This window comes from Falco peregrinus, chromosome 10 (assembly GCF_023634155.1).
Source record: "Falco peregrinus isolate bFalPer1 chromosome 10, bFalPer1.pri, whole genome shotgun sequence".
Classification (NCBI taxonomy): domain Eukaryota; kingdom Metazoa; phylum Chordata; class Aves; order Falconiformes; family Falconidae; genus Falco; species Falco peregrinus.
The window spans coordinates 9,048,278-9,071,821 of NC_073730.1; the positions used below are offsets into that span (position 1 = coordinate 9,048,278).

Here is a 23,544-nt window from a genome sequence, read left to right on the forward strand (position 1 = left end):
CCTCTAATTTCTAAAAATATGTTGGGATATTTTTTTGTGTATGCCACATATACAGTTCTGTTGCAGTGTAGTGATGTGTAGATTTCTGTTGTTGCTTCTGTCCAGCTATGTGGGTTTGCCCCTTTTGAGGGCTTTCAGGTACAGAAGTCTATGTGAAATAATTCTTGCTTTAAGTGCAGAGAAAACGTCAACCTACAAAACAGTCATTGTGGAAGCTACCTGTAAAATGTTGTTTACTAAAATAACCTTTAGAGTTGAAACTTTTAGCAGAAGCTCTTCTCCCATCTGGTGGTGTGCTGGAAATGTGTTTGTACAAAGGAGAAATTAAGACTTGACGTAGTATAGCATGTGGTTAACTGAAAAGGGTTGCTGCATTGTCAAGTAGGTCCAAAAACATTATTTCTTTGATCATTAAATAGGACATTTTAAAATAATACCTCACTCTGCTGTTTTTTGAGGTGTTCAGAGACTCCAGGGGACTCTGGAATTCCATCATGTTGGTCACAACATTTGTATTTGAAGCTTTCTGCTACAGGGGAAACCTTTTTTTCCATAGAGAGAGGAAAAGTAAAAATCATGAGGAAAAAGCAGACATTTTTATGAGACAGAATGCTTGTGTTTTACTTAAAATGTATTAGTTTAGCCACAAAAATTACCAGCATCACAGTGAAAGAATGTCTAATTCTGGGAAGAAATCGTCATGGTTTCTTTTCTGGCTTGTGAGTTTACCTTGGCGCTAAGCTGTTCCTTTTCAAATGATGTGTCTGCTATTGACTTGATGAGACCATACTTTGCTGCTGCTTTTTTTTAAGCACTGAAGTTCATCTTTTTCATCATTGGTACTGAAAAAGTCACAATTGGTGGCTCTTTCTTTTGTAGAAAGACTATAAGAAAACAGGAGAAATTGACCCTACATCAGTGATAACTCCAAAGGACCCTGGAGACATTCCAACATTTGATGAATGGAAGAAGAAAGTCATGGAGGTGGAGAAAGAAAAGAGTAAGTTCAGGATTCATTGGTTTGGTCTAAATACAGACCACTTTTATTTGTGTCAGATTTGATTAGTGAAACTGTCTCAATTTGGAACGCAGCCTGGAACTTCATTTTCCTACTAGAACTACATAATTAATAGCATTTATTATATAAAAGCAGTGAGCAGAAGAGTCCTGAAAGTGAAAATGCTGTCTGTGTGGTTTATTATAGTAACAATATTTTCTTCTACCTAGGTCAGTCAATGCACCCTTCTGCTGTTGGTGGGCAGCATTCCACAAAAAAAGTCCAGAAAAATAGAAATAACTATGCCTCTGTAGAGTGTGGTGCCAAAATTTTGGCAGCAAATCCAGAGGCAAAGGTAGGCATTTACTTATTATTAGGGTGTGTTATTTCAGTTTACTGTTATGCAAGAAGTAGTATGAAGTACACTTAAAGCTGAATACTGATTTCTGAAGTAATTTTTTATTTATATGCTTGGGTTTATTGTAATTTTTTGAATTGTAAAAATGGGACATAAATGATAATCTGTCCCTTTTTTACGAGGGATTGCTATAGAGAAGTTGATGTCTTTTTTTTTAAGTGAATTTGGAAGGGGGAGCAGAATCTACTCACTACAGAAACTGAACAACTGAACAAAGTTGGATTAAGCAGCTTGCTGTTGTACTTAATCTGTGATTGCCCCAAAGTAGTGTGGCGTACTGTCTCTTGTATATTATCTTGGTTGGAATGTTATGAAACTTGGTATTATTAGTCTGTGTAACTAATATTAAACTGATTTGGGGAGAAGCCCTTGGTGCTCTGTTAGTATCTACCATGCAATTTAAAATACTAATTCTCTTCTTTATCCAGAGCACTTCAGCAATTTTGATGGAAAACATGGACCTTTATATGCTAAATCCTTGCAGTACTAAAATCTGGTAGGTGACTGGGGCTTGTTTGTGTGACAGGAGTGTGGTTATAGTTTTCCATTGGAGTGGAATGGGACTGTCTGTATCCTGTAGGACTGACTTGACCTGTGTGTGTGTCAGGACCTTGGACAGATTGAGCAATAGATGCTTTATTATGTCTCCCATAGAATTCTGTCTCTGGTATTAAAAAATAAGATTAAGGGGATAATTTTATTCACTTTAGTATTTGTAGGTTTTGCATAATTATAGTCTTACAGAAGAGAAAGCACTGAGTGTTCAAGTAAAGATTTTGGTTTCTTTCCCCAGCTGTCAAGTAATCTATAATTGTCAAGACATATATAATTGATGTAATAAAAATCAGAATTTACCATACGCTAACTGGTATTTCAGGTGTGGTTTAAATGAGGTTTGCTACCCTTGGTTTTCAGTTCTGCAACTTCTTGCATTTGAGTACAAGATGGATGAAGCTTTTGTAGCTGCAGGTAATATCTAGAGTTACTAAGCTAGGTATACAACTAAATATCATAGTGATTTTGAAAGGAGTAATAAATGATGCCTCCTTACTGTACAGTGTTTTTTGTAGTGTTTTTTTTATACCCAGTGAAGGATGCAGTAACAAGGTAAAGGACTGAGTACTTTAACTGCAGAAGGAAAAGTGCATTATATTTTTTTTAACATTTCCTTTTTTTCTTCAAGGTTTGTTATTGAGCTCTGTGAACCAGTCCAAGTAAAGCAGCTTGACATTGCAAACCATGAATTATTCTCTTCCACTCCAAAAGACTTTCTGGTGTCTATTAGTGACAGGTATGGTATCAAAACCCACCCTTCTGAATGAAAAATGAAATAATTATTAAAGGATGACTTCATAAAACACAGTCTGTGTATGTTTGTTGTTATGCAAAGTGTAATGCATTGTGAAATCACATGAATTTTCTTTGTGTGTGTATATTATCAGTTGCTAGCATATCTTTTCCATGTAAAGGGCAACTGTGAGGTCTTGGAATACCTGGCTTGAGTTCTTTCCATGCTTCCTGTATTGTTTTCTTTGCCACCTGAAAAATGAAAACGAAAGATTTCTGTTGGAAAGTAGCAGGGAGGCAACGGAAATCACACAGTAGCGAGGTAGTGGATGGCACATTATAAAAAGAACATTCCTGAACAGAATGCCACTGGAGTTATGGACTGTCTCTTCCCTTGTCGTTCAGTCCTTTTTCATGTAGCTTATGCTGTCTTCAGTGCTGAACTTGGTCCAAAAAGCCCCCCAATTATTTAAAAAGAAAAAATAGTAGTACACTATTGAAGAATTGGAAGGGGTAAGAATACTACTGGTTGGCTGAATGGCTGGTTAAAGGGTGGCTTTATCATGTTTTAGGTGGTGGTGTACTCCCACTGCTTTCCGGGAGTGAGCAGGCTGTTCTGATGTGTGAAAGAGGAGACATTTGCACGGTGCATCAAACCCCCTCGCTTTCTTCTTCAGTGCTTAAAGTGTGTAGATTCTGATTTTCAACGCTTTGTCTGTTGCCTAGTTCTAACTCTTGCTTTGCTCACAGGGGTTTTGTATGCTTTTTTTTTTAATTATTTTTTTGCTGCTTGCTTACAACAATATTTACAGCCTATCACTTAGGTGTCATATTCTTAAATGGTCATATGAGGTGACTTTTTTTAGTTCCAGAAACTTTCCTGGAGGCTGGCTGAATTTCAGTAATTGGATTAAGTATAGGGTTTTGTCCTTCAAGGGCTTGTGCGCTGTTTTAAGTATGTGAAGAGGTACTGCAGAGATTTTTGTGTTGAGACTAGCTTTATCTTGCAACTCTTCTTTCGATAAAGAACACATTGCTGCTATCTTGCAACTGAAAAAAAAAAAATTCTTTTGTGAAAAGGCTTTGGGGGAAACTTCAGCAAATGTTGGTAAAAGATGGGTTTTTGCATTTCATTAGCTGACTCCTTTGTTCCTTTTCTAGGTACCCAACAAATAAATGGATTAAATTAGGTACTTTCCATGCCAGAGATGAGAGAAACGTCCAAAGCTTTCCTCTGGATGAACAGATGTATGCAAAATACGTTAAGGTAACTTAACGCTGCAAAAGCATCTGCATTTCTCAGGAAGGAAGGCTTTGCTGGGCTTGCCCTATATAACAGAGACCTTTCCAGAGAAATGTGTTACCAAAGCATGCTTTACCATTGATTGCGCTAGTTTCATTAGTGGCCCTAGTGTGATTGCCACGTACTAAACCTCTTGTCACACAATCACAACTATGTTGCCTTCCTCGTAATGGTAATTGAGGGGATCTTGGGATGCGCCTGTTACCTTGTGTCCAAGTATGTACTTAGTTGGTACCTGAATTAAGAAAAATCCATACAACGGTCTAGTCTTTGACGTAACCAACTGTCCTCTGTAGAAGTATTGACCTGTTTTGTCTCTTGGCTGTGCCTGCTTTGTGTGCATGTGTGTAGATACATATATATGCACACTTTCTGGAGTATAGATTAAAATATGCGTATTTCTTGATATTTTTGTGCTCTGTTCTGCCATACAGTTTTAAGTGAATCTGAAAGAGAAAGCATTTGAATTGTTTCTCATCAATAGACTGGAAGTGCAGTTATTCAATTTTAACTGCAACTCATGCAAATTATTTAGGCTTACTGCTACTGGAGCACTTGCCATGGTCTTTCTGCCTTCAGAATAACTTGCAGCAAGCTGTCTTTTCTCAGGAGACTCAAAGAGAATAAAACTCCATAAATAATGTGGTACTTGGACTGGGATAAAAGCTTTTGTGAAAACACGGGGACATAGCGGAGGTTTAAAGTCAAATAAAATACAGAACATTTAGGTCCTCTCCAGTGATGTGTTACCTTGCAATTATGGTGTGCCCCCCAAAAAATAATTAGGTTTGTGCTACTGAATTACTATTTGTGCTTACATGAAGAAGTAGCTACGAATGATAGTTAGATAACTTCTCTACTCAGAAATTCTGCATGAGTCACAGGATAAATATTTCATATATTTTAAATTCTGCTTTCTGGCTGAATTAATGCCTTAAGGTAGCTGGAATCTTGCTTGTCACTGAAGTTCCAGAATTGCACTGCATGCTTCAGCACGTAATCGCTTCGTGAATGCAGTGTTCCTTCTGCCTTGAATAATGTAGCATGGTAAAATTTTCAAAGGATTGTTCTTGTAATGTTTTTACTTTATAGCACAAAAAAGTAAGCAAGTTCTGAGTGTGCCTAGTCTACAGAAGAAGTGTTCATACAATTTTTCAAAAACTTTTGATTTTTGAAGTGCCTTAATGAACTTGTATCAAAAATAATGGAAATTTTTGTGTAAGTGTGGTGTAGTTGTAAATTAAGCGAATAGTTCTCACTTGCGGATTATTACAGTCATTCATTGGTAGTGTCTACGTAGTGCTATAATAGATGCATTCTATGCTTGCAGATTAATTTAGATTAAATACCAGTGTGTAGTCAAGTTCTCACTAGAAATACATAGATGACTGAAGCTTCCAGTTGTATCATCAGATGCTCTGTTTTCTTCCAGTAGTATTTCTATAAATTGAAGCATGTTATATTGAACTTGAAGCAGCAGCAGTACATAGAATGCATGCTATGAAGGTTTTTTCCTTTCGAGTAATTTTCTGTAATCTGTGATCTTTAAGGGGGGGAAAAAATACACTTAGTGAATTTAACGTACTTCAGTATTCTGTCTGCAATTATGCTGCCTAGAAAAACTGAATAACTTTAATTAATAAAACACTTGTTGCATGTTACCTTCTACCTGCAAGGTACAAGGGCTAAATGAAATCTTGCTGCCTAAGGCAGATGAAGTAGTATTGCAACTTTATCCTTCATAACTTGTCTTAGGCACTTATAGTACTGAATTGAAAACAACAAAACTCTAGTTGCCTGTGGCATGTGTTCAGCCTTTGTACTGACATTTCTTTTTTTTTTTTTTTCTCTTTTCCTTTCTCTTGCTTCAGATGTTCATCAAGTACATAAAGGTTAGCAACCTCTTCTTGTGGAATGATGAATGCATGGGGCTTGGGGTGTTCTCTGCTGCAACTCAGTACTTTAATGCATGGCAAGAATAAATCTTTCAGTCTTTTCTGTTATGGGCAATTTACAAATCTCTTGAGTTAACAAGACTTGCAATTTCAAGACTGGATGTATATATTAAATGAACTCTTGATTCTGTGGGTCTTTGGAGTTTTATTTAAGTACATATCATTCCTTAGGTGGAGTTGATATCCCACTTCGGATCAGAACATTTTTGTCCCTTAAGTCTTATAAGGTAATATGTTAAGTGTTTTGCTTTGTCTTTCCATCTCCTTACAGCGAGGATTAGTGCGTTTTAATAGTATTTGGGCAATGAATTCTAGTTTTCAATTTGTTTATTTGAAAATCTGGTGACTTGAAGTAGGTGCCTGACTTATCTGCTATGTAGCGGGCTTTGCATCTGTTTCAGAAGCTTTGAATCTCTTGATTTGATTCTCTAGTATGGAAGGAATTGTTTGTGTTTGGGGGATGTGTGTGTTAGGAAACAGGAGCATGAACAGTGTTACGCGAAGACATGAGCATCTCAAGGCTGACCAAGCAAAACAGAACAAGTGGTGAACTAAAAAGAACTGGTGTGGTGAGTGCTTTTGGGAAGCTGCTGTGTTGCATGGCACTCCTGGTACATAGTTAGTAATGCTTGGAATATCTAAATTCTAACAACGTTGTGTGTGTGCGTTTCGGAGAATATTCAGTCTCTGTACTGCTCCTAAAAAAACCAAACTGATTTCAGTTCTACTGTCAAAGCAATGCCAGGATTTGAACCTGGGAACTCTACAAGTCAAACTACTTTTGGTTGGCAAGACTGCTTTAAATTGGATTGATTTGATTTTATTTTGGCAGAGTAGGTCAAAGAGAATGTAGTACGCAAAGTGAGGTAGTCATGAATACATACTCCTAAAGTGAGTCAAAGGTGAAGCTGAAGAGGAGGAGTAAGATCTCATTAAGAGCTTAAGGCAAGGAGGTCTAGGTATGAGCTCAAGTTAAAAAGGAGGAAAAGTTGCTGGAAGTACTAGAATTAAAAACAGGATCTTGTTTTGGTGCAGACTTGAAGGTATGTGATGGACTCTGGATATGAGTTTGGGGAAAAGCAGCATACCTGCTGCTTGATCTTGGTTAACTGAAGGCAACTATTGCTTATCTGATTTGCTATGTGTTATATAATGTTAATACTGCTTGTCTAATTACCCATTATGTCAAGTAATTACACGACTAATAGACTAATACAAGGTTTTTATTTTACACCTTTGTTTATAGGGTATTTGGTACTAGCATGGTTGAAGAGTATGAAGAAATAGCTGATTCTCAGTATCAGTCTGAACGACAAGAACTCTTCGATGAAGATTATGGTAAGCAAATAATTTCTGCATTTTTAGCCATTCAGACATGTTTTGTGCTAGTTTGGTGGCTTGTTTCCTGCATATGATAAATTACTTGTCTGCCAAATTTACTCTTTAGTCTTGCTGACTATTTTGGTGTTTGTAGGCTTATCCAACAATCCTTTTAAGTTTTAAACAGTGGTATAACTTTGGAGAGTTAATTTAAAATGCTAGCAATAAGTTTCTATTTCACTTGGCAGGCTAGGCAATATCTTCATGTGCTGACAGCAGTAAAGGGTAACTAAAATAATCAAAGCAGCTCACATTGAAGCAGCTATATTCTTAGTGTCCATTGCCCTTTTCCTGAGATTGTATGATCAGTGCTGCAAGCAGTTGGGAAGGTGCTTACTTCGGCTTGCAGGCTTTGCGTTTAAATAAAAAAAATATGAAAACACTTACCTCCAGCCATCATGAGGAGGAGGGGGGAAAAAACCCTGTATGAAGCTCAATGAGCTGTTTGCCTTATCTGTGCCATGAATCCTGGCAAAACTGAAGCCTGAACCTCTTTGGGTTTCTGATTGCTTGGAACTTGACATTTCAGTATGTAATCTCTGACCTTTAAGTTTATTTCTGTAGTTTTATTTTCACACTGTCAAACTGACATGGTTGAATGATATGTTAAATCTTGAGGTTTATTTTCTTTGCCCATGATACATCTAATATTGGTAGTCATAAGTGGTGTTCTTTATCCATAGATTATCTATTGGATTACAATACAGGGGAAGAAAAATCTTCAAAAAATCTCCTTGGTTCTGCTACAAGTGAGTATGGTTGATTAGAAAAACTATGGCTGTGCTGAAACAAAACGAGCTAATTGAAAGTGGAATGACATTTTGTCATGCAGCAGCTATGACTTCCATATTTTTCTGCTGAAATGATTTGTGTTTCCTATTTAACTGCATATGAATAAACAGTAACAATTTGAAGTTGAGGTATCGTTCTTAGTGTTCTAAAAATAGACCTTTCCAGCTCTAAGGATCACTCTTCTTGAAGCTTTGCTTTCTGTACTTAAGGTTTCTGAGCAGTTAAAACAGTATGAATGTTATAGGGGGCTGTAAGTAACCAGTACTAAAGTGCTGTAGAACCTTAATTATTCAAAACTTGGAAATCTGTGCTTAATTGAAATGCCTTATTTATAGGAGGCAATATAAAGATTTACTTTGTTCAGCTTGAAAGGAAGAGATGGAGAGCACTGTTTGAGACTGCTTTGTGTAATATTGTAGCTTCTGTGTTCTTCATAAGAGCTATACTTTTTTAGAGAGAGCTAATCGTTCTTGACTGTGTCTTGTCTTTTTTTCATTGGAAAAGCTCTATGTGTGGGGTTTGTTTTGCTAAGAATACTTCAGTTTTAATGGCATTCTTAACCACTGAATTATTTATGATAGTATCAGCTGCCACACCAGTTCTTCTAAAGCGCTCTTACGCTGTACCACTCTTCCTTCTGTCCCAGTTAGTGAAGATTTGTTACCGTAGTGTAGACTTGCACTCCAAATGAATGCTGTTTGGGCTCAGGCTTTCCTTTCATCCCATAATGGATCAGAGCTGCAGAGTTCTTCGTCACTATTTCTTAGAATGTAGTTGTCATTTCACAAAAAGGTCACAGCTAGGAATGTCGCACAGCTTAGTGCAGTTTTCAGAAGGGAAATACTGGAAAGGCCAGTTGATCTCTAGATGCTATCCTCTCACTGAGGAGAGAAAGCGGTATATTCTTTCCTGACACTATTTATCTCTTAACTGTGACTTTCAAAGTTTCTGTCTTCATACTGTCCTGATGAGGCATATTCACATGTTCTGTCTGCAAGTGCAGTATTGCAGGTTTTTTTGTTCGTTGTCTGAAAAATGCAGTGACTTTTCTATTGTTTTTTTAGAGTTCTAAAGCTAAGGTTAGAAGATTGGAAACACCTGTTACTGGCAGTACTTTAGAAAGACGGCTGAGCACTGAAACAGTGCAGTGATTGTTACTTATTCTTAAAAATATATCTAAACCAGATCTGTGAACATTTGTTACAGCTTTCTTCCAGTTGCCTTGACCGATCTAGATTGCATTGAAGTAACAAGATTATGAAGTCTAGATTTTCTTCTTCAAATCTTAAAATATTTTGAATTTTTATGTTGCAGCAGTATTGGAGCCGAAAGTAAGGTTCAGGATTAAGAAGGGAGGTATGATGCAAAATGCCAGAGTCCAGCTTTATTTGAATGAATCTAGTTTTTTGTCTGTCCTGCTGTGGACACCCTGTGTCCAAAGGCAGAAGTCTCTCGCTTGTTTAGCAAATGACATTTCTTGACTTGGTTCTTTAGTGCTATTACAACAAATGATCCAGCCTGTCGTTATTAGAGCTCCTCTGAGTGTTCAGCCTCTAGATCTCTGGCTTGGAACCTCCGCCAGTGGTTCACACACTTAAGTTGCCAGGAAATTCCATGCTTAAGTATTTGTGTTTGCCTTACTGTTCCTTGGTTTCAATGGACTAATGATCAGTGAGAACTTCTTGCAGAAGCTAGAAGGTTTAGCTGGTAAAAGTTAGATACAGACTTTCAAATACAGGTTTCTAGCTTATAAACTTAACCTTTAAAAGCAACAGATGCATCCACTGTAATAGAACAACTGGATTTTTCTACATCCTTATGCTGGGATGCATTTCAAGCAAATGCTACAAAATAGCAGATCTCTCAGTGGTGCTAATCTCTGGGCCCTCTGAATATGTCTTCTCTGAGTAGTTGTTTTCTCTTTTAGATGCCATCCTAAGTATGGTGAATATTGCTGCTAATATGCTCGGAGCCAAAACTGAGGAGTCAGCTGAAGCTGAAGGTATTATGATTGCTTTAGATGAAAAGCATTCTGGAAACTTGTCATTTCTCTTTATTTTGTTTAATTTGTGAGGAGTTGGATGATCTATGTTTATATGACTTTTTTTCACATTTTATGGCATACTCAATTAGTGCCATAGAATTCTTATCTTACTGACTGTGAAAAGTGGAACAAAGATGCTGAATTTGCTGAGAAGGGAACAGACAGAAAGATAATGTGTCTATTTCTTCAGCTATATTTGGAGATCTTCAGTCTCTCTGTTGCCCAGCCTCAGTTGTGAAGTCATAAGTTGCTGCTTTCTGGAAATATTTTGAGATATGTCTATTACATTGTAGACATAAACTGTCAGCAGCACTTTCATTCAAGTAACTTTGACACCTGCAGTTAATTTGGTAGTGCAGTTAATAATCTGTAAAAAACAATCTCAGAATTCATTGAAAACAAATGTGGTTCTTAAATCTATGTTCACGTCTTCTTCCTTCCTGCAGCAGGAAACAAAAGTGTGTCTGAAAATGTCACTGCCACCCCTGCAACTTCAACAGCTGCACCAAGACTGCCTGAACCAACTCCTGTTCCTTCACCAGAGTAAGTGGTTGGTGTTGGGTTTTTTCATTGTGTACTTAGCAGAGACTAACATGCACCAGCCTGGAATCTTTGGTAGTAGAATGCTTGGGTACAGCATACTATCTTAAACGAGTAAAAAGGCAAGTACTTGATGAAACTTGTAGTATGGTAATGTACTAACCAGGGAAATGTATTGCTTTAGTTATTGTTTATAGCTATTTCCATTATGATATGTTTTGTTTTGACACTTGACTGAATGTCAAAATACATCACTTTCTCAAATGTTTCTCTTTGTTTACAAGACATAGAAGTGTTTTGTTCTTGGCTATTGAGGATTTCTTAGATGGAAACTGACTTAATATTCTTCCAGGTTTTGCAGGTTGTCTCCTGCAAAGGAGCCTAGTTAGGAACATAAGCTCTATCGCTGAAACTTCAATTAAATTGTATGTGCAAAAGTTCTGCTTTAGAAGCTTATTTTTTGCTAGGCTTTTCTTGATGGAAAACTTGTATGCAAAGATAGGGAATTAAGTTGGGAGGAAGAGTTGTATTTAGATAATCGGGGGGTGGGGGTGTTCAGTTAATTTCAACTGTTCAGATTTGACTACTTAGAGTTGTGGCTAGCTCTTAAATGTTAAGATGTGACTTGTGCTGAATTTAGTGGTTTTATGGTTTCCTAGTGCTCTGATTTGTTGAGAGACCGAGGAAGGTCAGCGGGAGGGTTGTAAATCTTGCATTTGACTGCAGGAGAAGAGTAAGATGCTTGCTATGTAAGAACCGAGTGATATCTGAACTGGTGACTTTTTTTTCAGAGGTGAGGGAAGGGGGCAATATCTGATTGAGAAGGCTTGCTGTTTCAGAAGCAAGGGTTGAAATACATTGAAATCGGAGTTGAAAACCACCAGAGAAAATACTAACTTACAGAATTTCTGACCATATCCAAACCAGCATTTGGTCACTGGAATCAGCTTTGCTAATTTTCTAAAAGATCCTACTTTTGCAGTCCGCCAGAGCAGGCATGTAAAACTGTTGAAGTAACATCCTATCTCTAACTCCTTTATTGTAGACTTGTTACTACAGATATTCCACAGATCGATAAAGAGCAAATAATTGTGGATTTGACAAAAGAAAGTCCTATTGTTCAGCTAGTGCAAGAGTATGAAGAAGATACAAGCAGGTCAACAGTAACCTTGCTGTCCAGTGATGAACAGGAAGAAGAAGCATCGGCATGGTTTGAACTTGAGACAGAACAGTACTGCAGTGACATGGCAACAGTGTGTTGTATTTCCACCTTTTCCGAATATCTGTTTAAATGGTGTTCAGTTGCAGTAGCCATGCATCGGCAGCGTAGTAAAACTGAAGGTCAGCAAGGGGAAGGTTACTCAGCTGATGTTCAGCAGCCACAGCTGGTTCTTACTGAATCCATACATACCTCAATAGATGAGCCTCTGCCTGAGCAGCTGGACAGCAAAGTTGAAAGACCACCTGGATCTACTGTTGCAGTTGACTTCAGCAGTATGGTCCATGAGGAGATCAGTAACGAGACCACAGGTTCAATAGAACTGGAGCCAAGCCATCCTCAAACTGTCTCTCAGTCCATCCTCTTAGAAGTTACTTCTGAAGTTAAGCCATTGCCAACAACAGACGTGGTGATGGAGCCTGCAAAAGATGATCCAGGCCACGCAGCACCGCGGGTAACTTCGCAGGTGGATACAGCTGAGATCAGACCAGAAACAGAAAAGGCTGAGAGCTCTGTGGCAGAAGAAAGCCCTGCAGCTTCTGAGACCAGTGAGGCCACTGAGCTAAAGGAGACGAGCACAAGAGAGACTGTTGCTACACCAGTGATTTCAAAGCCTACAGAGACTGTTCTGCTGCCTGAATATACAGCAGACATCTTAGCCAGCGATGCTGGGGAAGGAAGGGAAAGCACTCCAGATGTGCAGAAACCTGTCTTGCCTCCTGTTGAGTCTTCTGTGTCTGCCGAAACAAAGGAGGATGATCAGGCAACTGAAGAAGCTTTAATGGCAATTCCGGTCTCTGGGGGACCGCAGAGGACAGCTACAGACTTCTATGCTGAATTGCAGAATTCAACAGATCTAGGCTATGCTAATGGGAATCTTGTTCACGGATCTAATCAAAAGGAGTCTGTCTTCATGCGCCTTAATAATCGCATAAAAGCCCTAGAAGTAAACATGTCTCTCAGCAGCCGTTATTTAGAAGAACTTAGTCAGAGGTAAGTCTGAGGAAGGCTGGTAAGTCTGCCGTAAGTAAACATGATTTTAGCCAGCTATGCGAAAGAGTATAACAGGTATGGAGAGTAGTACAGCGGAAGCAGAGTATAACATAAATCACAGCATAAAGCTTTATGGAAAACTGAGAACAGTACCTAACCCTTGGTGTCTGTGGGTGGTGGGGGTTCCCTTTCTTTATTTCATTTACAATCACATTTTATTTTGTTTTGAGAAGTATTGCTGTGGGGTTTTTTAAAAGGAAAAAGTGTTGCCAGGATGTAAGCACTAATGCTGCCTTTCAACAAAAAGGGATGTTCTGCTGTTGCTGTTAAACTGAGTGACACAGACCCACAATGACTTTGCTGCATTGATTGTTTCCACTTAAACTGCCGTGTTATCTGCAATAACCCTTGCTGAAGAAGGGAGCATGGAGAGGGAACAAAGAACTTTCTGTGAGGGATGTATGTATATATCTGTGGTGCTCCTTAGCCACAGGAAAATCAGGAAATACACACATTTCAGAATTAGTTCCAAGGAAGGAGCTCTTTGTTGTCTTTACTGATGTGTCTGTCTTGGCAGTCAGTGTTTGCAGAGAATTCTCTCTCCATAGTGAATTCCAGTAAATTGGTGCTAAGCTCTGAGTTTTTGAAATAGATGTGACTTGAACTTTGGAAAAAAAACCCACAAAAAAACCTGGAAGGAGATGCATCTGTAGTTTGTGTGAAATTTAAAAGGAAATACCACTTGATATTTAAATAAAACTTACTTGGGCAAAGAAGATTTTGGCTGATGTAGTCATATTTTCTGAAGATGTGTCTGATGCTGAGGAATTTTTATGAACCTGCATTTCGGACCCTTATGCTCTTTGTTTTAGGTACCGAAAGCAAATGGAAGAAATGCAGAAGGCTTTCAATAAAACAATAATAAAACTTCAGAACACTTCAAGAATAGCGGAAGAGCAGGTACGGTTTGTTGGAGTACTTAACTGTTTTCCTAATTAGGAAAGTTTACTTTTAAGAAAGAGTTGCAAGGAGGTGCAGAAATCTGCTTTCAATTGAAGATTTTTGTTAGCTGCCTATCTGCCTTTTAAAAGCATACATTCCGTGCTTCCCAATTTTTTTTCTCTGTAATAAAATTTGTAGATGTTCTCAATTGTTTTAGAGTAAAGGCATTTCCAGCTGTTTCCTGATTTATTTTTTTTAAGAAAAATTTCCTTGTTATTTGAAGGCAAAAAAAAAAAACCCACCCCGTTGTCAGCTGGTCATGACTAAAACCCTTAAATGTCTTTGTCAATAAAAAAGTTACCGAGGTTACTTCCAGCCCTTGTTTCTTGGTTGTAGCTGCTCTCGAAACCTTCTGGTTTTTCTGTTTTATAAACTTGGTTTGTTTTCCATCTCTGATTTAAAGTACAGAGAAATGATTGTGTTGATGCTGCTGAAGAGACCTAGCCTTTAGAAAGGGAGAGGGGTACAGTAGTGGCTTATGCCAAATTTGCATTTGACAGTGTAGTTAGTTCATTCTTTAAAATGTGATTTAAGGAGGTGGGAGCTGAAGGTTTTCCCTGCTCTGCCACCCTGGCTTCACTGAGCAGCTGTGAAATATAGCACTAACTGCAGTGCTGAAAAATCACTAAAGCAACGGTTCGTGTGGCATAGCAGACTTAACCCCAAACTGGAAATATCTGAAGTGTAGTCCCAGGCCTGTAGCTTGCTTATCCATCAACAGTGAAGAAAATTGCAACTACCCTGAGCTCATGTGCGTGCTCTTTTCTGCCTTTTTTTTTTTTTTTTTTTTTTAAATACTATCAAATGCTGGTCAGTCTGAGGTGTGACTCTTGGTTAACCTCCCTGATGGTCTGCTCACCTTTCTTAATCCTGTTGGGGCTCTTGCTGGGAAGGAGATGGTAGCTGCAAAGGACTTGTTCCTGGCTGTCTCAGCCTCCTGTCATTAAGAGGCTGGCTGCCTGATCCCAAAACAGAAGCTGTGTCATCCCTTAGATTTCAGCTCTGCCTGGTCATCTGCACGTGGATTTTGTGACATGATGGTACTCGGCTTCCTGGTAGTCATTGTGTGGAGCTGGCTATTGAGCCTGCCTTTAATAAAGATAACAGAAGTCACTGTAATGAAATGCACTTGGCATGTAATGTTACACAACGTTATTTGATAGGTAAAAACGTTGCTGTTTCAAATGTGACACGAATGTTTTTGGAAACAATGCTGAACAGGTCGTGCGGCTACAAAATGCCTGCCTGTGTCAGACAGTGCTAACGGGGCACACATGAGAGTATATGGTGGTGGGAACCTGACAACTAAATAGCATGGCCATGACTCTCTTCTGTACAGGATCAGCGGCAAACAGAAGCAATCCAGTTGTTACAAGCACAGCTCACCAACATGACGCAGCTGGTTTCTAATCTGTCAAGAACTGTGGCAGAATTAAAACATGAGGTAATTATAATTCAGCAATATGTCATCAGAACTCAAAGGAAATGAATGCGTAAACATACCTGAATTTGAAGAGGTCTGGAGTCTTTAAATGAAACTTTTCATTCGAGATGATGTCTGCATTGTTGGTTTCAGCCTTCTTTAGCAGCTGGCTAAGGGAGGGGAGGAAGGTTTTTGTAGCTTGAGTTGTCTTGTGCACAGCAACGATGGTAACAATTTCTGTTACAGCCCTGCCAGCCCCATGATTGTAGTCTGAGCTAATGAGAAAGATAAAACTCAGATATAATAACGTAATATCTCAGCCTTCCTGGAGTGCGTTGGAATTTATACTGTTTTGTGAAATGATTCTTAATGAAATTAGGTTAACCACTGACTTTGAAATGGCAATAATGGTACTTTAATAATGGTTATACATACAGAATGTTTGAAGTTTCAGAGGGAATGATAAAGTTCATGCTTCAGGAACTTTTCTGGCACTTTCTGTGTTACAGAACCAATTGTATTGCATGGCTTTGTTACACAGCTTCAGTAAAATGGGATGCTTTGCAGTGTCCAGCACTTAACATTGTCCACTTGAGTATTAACAGGCTCTTGCCACAGGAATCTTGGTGTGCAAGAGCGTACTGGCCACTCTTGGAACTGGGCTGTAATAACGGACGAGTACGTGGAGGGTTGTGCTCTTAGCTACTGAATGGGAGGCTCGTACAGCTAAGGCGCCCTTCTCCTTTCCTGTCTGGCTATTGTGATCTTTTGAGATTAGAGGAATCTTGGCAGCAGTATTAGGAACATAATCTCTCATGTTTACCTTCTCCAGCCTGGGATTTCAAGTAGTAATGTAAACGCGACCTTTTTTTTTGTGTATGTTGCCAAAGACATCTCATGACCTGTTTTCTAACACTTAATGAAACTCTTTTCTTTAATGCCTGGCTGGCAGAGCTCGTGTTCGTGAGTGCTGTGGTTTTAACTGGGCGTTGACAGTGGTGATCATCAGGGTATGTTAGATGAGTACCCTGGAATTTGAACATATGGCTCTAGTCGCCAAGAGTCTGTTAGTCTGACTTTTTTGCCTGTTACAAAAAAGTAATTTTCCTTGTCTCTTCTGAAGTCTCTGACTTCAAAGATTTCTTAGTGCATGGAAGATACTACTTTTTTTTAATAGGAAGAGAACTGTGCAATTCATTTTTTAAACATTATGTGCAAAATACCCGTGGTTTTCAGCTTCCATGTAATTCTAGTAAACTTCATCTGTCAGTCTTCAGAAATTAACGTACTTGAAAAAATCCTTCTGCTAGATTGTGAAATGAAACAGTAGTCAGAAAGATGAAACCCATTGAATCAAGTAAATATAATGGTATTCATTCTGTGAAGTACTGCAATATCAGCTGAGGAAAATCACATAAAACTGAGACAGTGTTAAACATCCATGTCAACTGTAAAACAGAGTAGTTACTTCCTGTAAGAAAGCATACTAAGAAACTATGTTACTTTCAGGTAGGTTTGAAAGCTCTTCGGAAGGGGTGGCTGCTGCTTTAAGTCATGGTAGCACTGTAGTTGGTGAAATCTTGTCCTGTGTTACCAGCTGGTGGTTTTCAGCATTCACTCCTCCGGTACTGTGTAGCCAATAGGCTGTCAAACCTCTGAAAAAATACTCAAATTTGAACAAAAGTTTAGTGAAATTGGAGGAAAGTGACATGAGAATGTCAGTTTTGTTCTTTTAAATATTTCAATGTTTAAAACACAATAATAGTATCATTAAATTATTCTTTGTCTTTAAGTACTATATTAAATCCTTTCAGGTTTCTGATCGGCAGACTTACCTTGTGATTTCTCTGGTTCTGTGTGTCATCCTGGGCTTGGTGCTTTGTGTGCAGCGGTGCAGAAGCACTTCTCAGTTCTGTGAAGATTACCTCTCAAAAATTCCCAAAAGTAATCACTACCCTAGTCCCAAAAGGTAATTATATTTGAAACAAAATTTTTCTTGCAGCTTTTATTGATGTTTCTTGAATCTACTGAGACTGGCACACCCACTTAAATTCTGAGTCACCTTTCTGCGTGCTCAAAACAGATAGAAAGGAACTACTGCTCTGTAGTAGTGCTTTCCTAGGAGCATTCTGGGGCTACTACACTTAACATGCCCTGATAGCTTGTTGCAAATACAGTACTGCGTCTGTTTGCCAGCCTTTCTTGGGCACCTCGGCAAATAAATCAGTCCTTCTGCCAAAGATGTTTCTTAACGAACAATGTGTATGACAAAGTGCTAGGAAAAAGGTGTTTAAAAAAGCTTTGTGGATTTTGTTTCCTAGGTGTTTTTCCTCCTATGATGATATGAATTTGAAAAGAAGAACTTCTCTTCCACTGGTCAGATCACAGTCTTTTCAGCTAGCCGGTAAAGAAGGTATTCTTCACATACTGTACATCTAGTCTCTAGAGTTACTTTTAGTGCTGTACAATGTGTGTGTTACTATAAACATATGAAAATGGAATTGCAGGTAAATGCTGCTGGATTGTGGTAGTTTGCATGTATGTCCTGTAGGACAGGGTGGTTCATGAACAAGTTACCAGACTCTCATGGAACTGCGGGCTAAACTATGCTAAAACACTAAATGTAGTCTTCGCTATCACTTATGCTCTACAGATGTCTTCTTGGGGTTAGCAATCCATGCAGGCATTCAGGTCTACAAAGCTATGAAGCTTGCAGAAAGTGGCTGCTTTTTTTTTAATGCTGGATGTGGGAAATCTGAACGCCCGACTTCTGAGAAGTCATCATAGCCTGTCTTTGAAACTTGGCAGATATTTAGGATCCAATTTTATCAACTGCAATAAGAAAATTTGGGCTATTTATCTTGCCTTGGGTATGAGGAATGATCTGGTCTTTTCAGTGTGCATGTTACACTTGGGACAATTGAATTTTGATTTCTTAGGCCATCATCATCATGCAAAACTAAGTGTTGCAGATTATAACAACTACCAAGTATGCAGCTGGCACTGCTTTTTTTGGTGCAGCAAACTTGCATCATGGGTTTTTGTGCTGTGAATAAAACTGCGTGAAAACTCATGAGTTGAATTGGGAACGTGTTGCAGTAGAGGCTAGCTAAGGCGTAGGCGGCTGTTTTGCAAAACCACACTTTTTCCAAATTCTCCCCTGCTTCAGCTTGGATGAATGATTTACAAAGCATTGATGGAAGAATGCCAGACTGGTCTTGTGTCAGAACATCTGTCCTCGATAGGTACACATGTTTCTAGGGTCTGTCCTGTCAGGGGCAGGCTGCACGCTAAACACTCTTACGTTGGTGACAATTCATTTTCGTAGAAACTAACTTTTGTTGACTATTGTTCCTTTTCCCTGAAGGATGTTCTCTGCACCTCTTCTGTGGGCTACTCTATCAGGAGGTCAAGTGTTTTCAAGCATTTATCACTGACAGCTGCCGTGACAGCACAGGGGAACTCCTCTGTGTGTTGACTTCACTTGCACTGTTCATGGGTTGCGCCTCCCCTAACTTGTAACAGGAGCAAAACCTGTGTGACCAGTGGAATACTTTGTCATGCTTTTTTAGAATTGTGTCGCTTTCCAGATGGCAGCGTCAGACTGCTAAATTTGTGTTCCTTCTCTCGCAGTGGATCCGGAAGACCTGTACATTGTAGAACCCCTGAAGTTTTCCCCAGAGAAGAAGGTACGGTGGCTGCAGGGAGGGCAGGCTGGGCTGAGCGTGTTTCTGCCGGCAGGTGACGCACGTCTTGGCTGCTCTCCCCTCCGCCGGTTCCTGGGCTTGGTTTTTACGCTTTGCTTGTCTTTCAGAACCTAACTGTTTCTCTTTTTACTTGTGGTTTCAGAAAAAGCGTTGTAAATACAAAAGCGAAAAAGTAGAGACTATTAAGCCAGCAACAGAGCCCCTGCCTCCAGTAGCCAACGGGGAAATTAAAGGAAGGAAGCCGTTTACAAACCAGAGGGACTTCTCTAACATTGGGGAAGTTTATCACTCTTCGTACAAGGGCCCTCCATCTGAAGGAAGCTCCGAAACGTCATCACAGTCTGAGGAATCCTATTTTTGTGGCATTTCAGCATGTACAAGCCTGTGCAATGGACAGACCCAAAAGACAAAAACTGAGAAGAGGGCTATAAAACGAAGACGGTCTAAGGTTTCAGACCAAGGGAAGCTCATAAAAACTCTGATACAGACTAAGTCAGGGTCAATGCCAAGCCTGCATGACATAATCAAAGGAAACAAAGATATAACAGTGGGAACACTTGGTGTCACGGCAGTTTCTGGACACATATAAAACTAGCTGAACTTCTCAAACAGGAGGGTGTTTGTTCGTTTGAGAACAGTCTGTGGTATTTTGTGGGAGGATAGTGGGAGACGAAGAGCTCAACTAATTGGAAAGTATTCAGAAATTTGGTTTCTGTCTTTTTAAATAGATGGGATTGTGTCAATCTTGGCTATAAGCTGCAGCTTTACAAGGCTGATAATTTCCTATGAGAACAGCTTGGGGGGAGGGAGGGCGGGGTTCATTTTATAAAGGTTTTTTTTCACAGTTCCTGGGGCAGAGATTTTTTGAAACCCAGTTTGTTGGGTGGAATAGGGATAAAAGCCTAATCCTCTTCCTTTAGCTTTGTTCCTATTTCTTGCACCTTCCCATATTTATGTGCCTTTTGTCTATTTATAATGCCACTGGAAGAGGGGAGATACAATTGTTTGTCATTTGATTTATTTTGTAATTTCTCTAGCTTTTTTTGAAGATGCAACACTACAGTGCTGTAAAGGGACGTGTTGGCCTTCAGCTGGACTCAGTAATGTGGACTGGATACTGTAAAAATACTAATCAGGTGGGCTTGCCTGACAAGACTTTTAGTTTTGCAAACTCATTTGAGGAAGATAACCTCTCTGGGGATGGTAATCGTTTTATTTCCATGTTCAGTTACATATCGGAGCTGTGGTCTGATGTACTAAATGAGTTACAGTGGCTCTTTGGGATTCCCTGTGTACCAGGGGATCTTAGGCTGATGAGTGCATTTGTTACCTAAATTGCCTGCTGTAGTTCTGTGAAGGAAGCGAATGGAGAAGGCTCACTGTTCCTTTGCCGAGAGGCTGGGGAAAAAGCTCAGCTGAAGAACGTGGGGGCAAACTGGTGTAGCTGGGCCCTTCTCCAGGCCAGCTCTGGATGTGTTGAGTTTGCAAAGCCTTGAAGTCTGACCAGTCAGGCTGGTTCACAGTGGGTATTTCAATAATGTTTGCTTTTGTATTGGCTAACAAATGTGCAGTGTTCGTATGGCTGGTGTTTTTCATATCCAAGTGTTTTTTTTATTTTGACTGTGATTGTGTATTTGGATACTATAGGATGTGTGATTGCTCAAACGTTGAGTGTGTATCTGAGTGAGTGGAACAAAAGGTTATTCCTTTTGACAGGTGTTACAGGTTCATGTTGTAAAAAATAAGTTAACTTATTGAGCACTTTTAGTGGTACCCTTTTTAACAGATCTAATGCCTTTCCTGGGTATTGTATGTAATGTGACTTATTTAAAGCCTTTGGTTTTTTTGCTGCTTTCTTGTTAGTTTATGAATATTTTAAGATTATGTACTTTTGGAGTTGATCTGCACAATTAGCCAGTCAGAGCACATGAACCAGACGTGTTGATCGTGGATTTGGAAGAATTTTAAACCTGGATGAAGAAAATACCACCTGAGTGCAGCATACGATGTTGTGGAACAAGAGTATGTAACTACAGAGCTGTAGTGCCATTAGAAACTGTGAATTTCCAAATAAATCTGAACACTTTGTCTTTAATTTGCTGGCATTTTTCCTTTTGAAAATGAAACTTGTGGCTTGAACTCTTTGAGAAGGACTAGGCTTTAAATTTCAGTCCAGGGCTAGAACTGGGGTCCTTGGCACCATAGTAAGGAGTTCATAAACTCATTTGTCAGGCTAGATGGGTTTGTCTAGTTAAAAAAAAGAAAAGGGGGGGTGGGGTGGGGGAAGGGAGGCTGAAGGCTGAGTGGTGCTTTGTCTGAAAGTTCAGCAATCGTGGCCATGTAAAACTGCTAGAAAAGTTTCCAGTGGTGTCAGTTCACTTCATCAGGAGCATCCTTAAGAGGCGGTAGCTTCCTGTGAGAATGCCTGCATGGAATTACCACTTGGTACTTGGAGCTAAGGTTTATGAGAGATATAAAAGGCCGTTAAAAGAAAATGTTAGATAGTCATTTATCATTCCAAACCACAGTTTTTCAGTTTGAAGTTTCCCCCTGACTGGTCCCTTCCTCCGAACTTATTTCTAGCAAGCACAGCAGTGCCGTGTGCAGCCACACACCAACCTCACCAGCTGTCCAGCATTTACTTCTCTTCTCAAATGAGACCTCTCTGGCACTAACTTCTTGCTTGAACGTCTCGAGACTCTCCACTTCATACTGCTGTGATTTAAAAACAACTGAATGTGTGGGGTTTGCCAGGGGTGTGTGGGGTGTGTGCTTGTGGGCTTTTTTTATTTACTGGCCTTCCTTTTGATATGTCGCTTGTAGGGAGCAGGCTTTTCTTTACTGCCCTGGCGATCGCTGAGCTGTTCTTGTCAGTAATGGTCAGCTGAAGCTGGATGTGACCGAATTCTTGAAACGGCCCATCTTCACTGTTTGGTTATAAACTAAAGGCTGGCAGAGCTGTAATATGCTGTTAGATGTAGAACGAGGCCAAATGCATCTGATGCAATAGGCAGGCAATAAATGTCTCTCACAGGGGGAGGTTAGTTTTGCTTGGCTCTGTCTGGCCTGTAAGCATCAGCTGAAAGCAAATCTGGTTGTGAAGCTAAAGTTAATGAACTTAAACTGAAGATAGTGGTGGTGATACGTATTTATCAAAGGCACAGTGTGAGCATACAGCTCTGGGGTGTAGAAGGTTGCCTTTCCTGGGAGCAGCAGTTCTGTGGATGGCCAGAAACATTCTTCTTCATCCTTTTCTGTTTTGCTATAATGGGCAGCTTTGTACTTTGTCCCGCATACACTTGCTTCCTAAATGGGATTACCCCACAGCATTGGTGAGCAATCCTTGAAGATCACTTGGAAATTGTGATTTCCAGTCAAGTTAGTCGATTAACAGTCGAGGAGTTAGCAGCGCTCCTTGGTTGCAAGGAGTATGTATTGTGTGTGTTTAGAAGTGTTCACGTATACATTCCTGCTCTCTTAGGAAGGTGACACTTAGCCATGGACTGAAACGCCTTTTTGCTGCTCCTGATACCAAGATCTAATGTATAAAACAGATTGTTAAGTCCGAGTAGGTTGTGCATGTTTAGATCTAAGCATGCGTTCAAACTTCAGGTGTGAAACTAAATGCCTTCTGAAACAGTCCTCTAATACCATACTCTCTATATATATTTTAAACACGGGGCATGACTTGGATCTAAGGAGCTGCTGCATTCTGTAGAAAAATATAAATGATAAAGCTTGTCTTGTACTGAACACCTAGGAAACATGCCGTCGGGATAATGCATATCCTAAACGGACAGAGCAGGGCTCTCTGGTGAGGCCATGGCTTGAGGCCATGCGGCTTCCAGTTCATGCCGGAGATGCGGCAGATGCCGCAGGCAGTAGATAACGTGGGGCGGCCAGAAGCTCTTCTTACTCAGGCTCCCGTGTTTCAAGACTGTCTTGAGAATGCCGCAGAGCATTCCCACTTCTGAAAGTGACCCCAAAAAATCGATGTAAAGGATAAATGATGTCATGGGCTGTGTAGGCTCACTTTCTGGAAAGCTGCTTACTGTTCCTAAGAAATGCTGCCTCTGGGCTCTGAGTCAACAGGAGCTGGTGTGAATTCAGCTGGTGTGGTGGGGAGCAAAGGCATTGCAGGCAGTGCAGACTTCTCTAGTATTTTAAGTATCTTGCTAACAGAAACTTTGGCCATGTGGTAAAAAATGTCAGCCCAGTTGTTTTGTGCCTGGTCAGCGGAGTTGTCTGTTCGCAGCAATGGCTCCTGCAAATAAAGCACATCTATCGCAGTCACCGCTGGTGCACGTTGGCCAAGGAGTGACTCTTGGAGTCCCCCAAGTACGTTACCAAACCATTTCAACTTTCCAGTCAAAGCACAGGTGATGCTTCAGCTGCTGGGAAAGCTGGCATCTGAAGGAGGAACCTACGGAGCTCTTGCAAACCTGAGAGTGTTCTGGCAATAAACTGGAGGCCAAACTGCAGTT

The 23,544-nt window shown here is 39.8% G+C and overlaps 1 protein-coding gene across 6 annotated transcripts in view; it reads left to right on the forward strand.

Annotated features, from left to right (window-relative positions):
- SUCO (SUN domain containing ossification factor) overlaps nt 1-21,155 on the forward strand; it is a 40,881-nt gene extending 19,726 nt beyond the window's left edge. The window contains exons 7-24 of one of the 6 annotated variants that reach the window (XM_055815236.1): nt 880-1,000; nt 1,228-1,352; nt 1,844-1,911; nt 2,599-2,706; nt 3,864-3,969; nt 5,877-5,897; nt 6,132-6,187; nt 7,207-7,298; nt 8,024-8,089; nt 10,060-10,134; nt 10,623-10,719; nt 11,762-12,928; nt 13,801-13,888; nt 15,270-15,374; nt 17,168-17,322; nt 17,675-17,757; nt 18,987-19,042; nt 19,203-21,155. In XM_055815236.1, coding sequence (XP_055671211.1) covers nt 880-1,000; nt 1,228-1,352; nt 1,844-1,911; nt 2,599-2,706; nt 3,864-3,969; nt 5,877-5,897; nt 6,132-6,187; nt 7,207-7,298; nt 8,024-8,089; nt 10,060-10,134; nt 10,623-10,719; nt 11,762-12,928; nt 13,801-13,888; nt 15,270-15,374; nt 17,168-17,322; nt 17,675-17,757; nt 18,987-19,042; nt 19,203-19,649 — 3,036 coding nt within the window. In that variant the 3' untranslated portion in view covers nt 19,650-21,155. The other 5 variants (XM_055815235.1, XM_055815238.1, XM_055815234.1 and 2 more) reach the window with 5 other exon arrangements.
- The last annotated feature ends 2,389 nt before the right edge of the window (nt 21,156-23,544 follow it).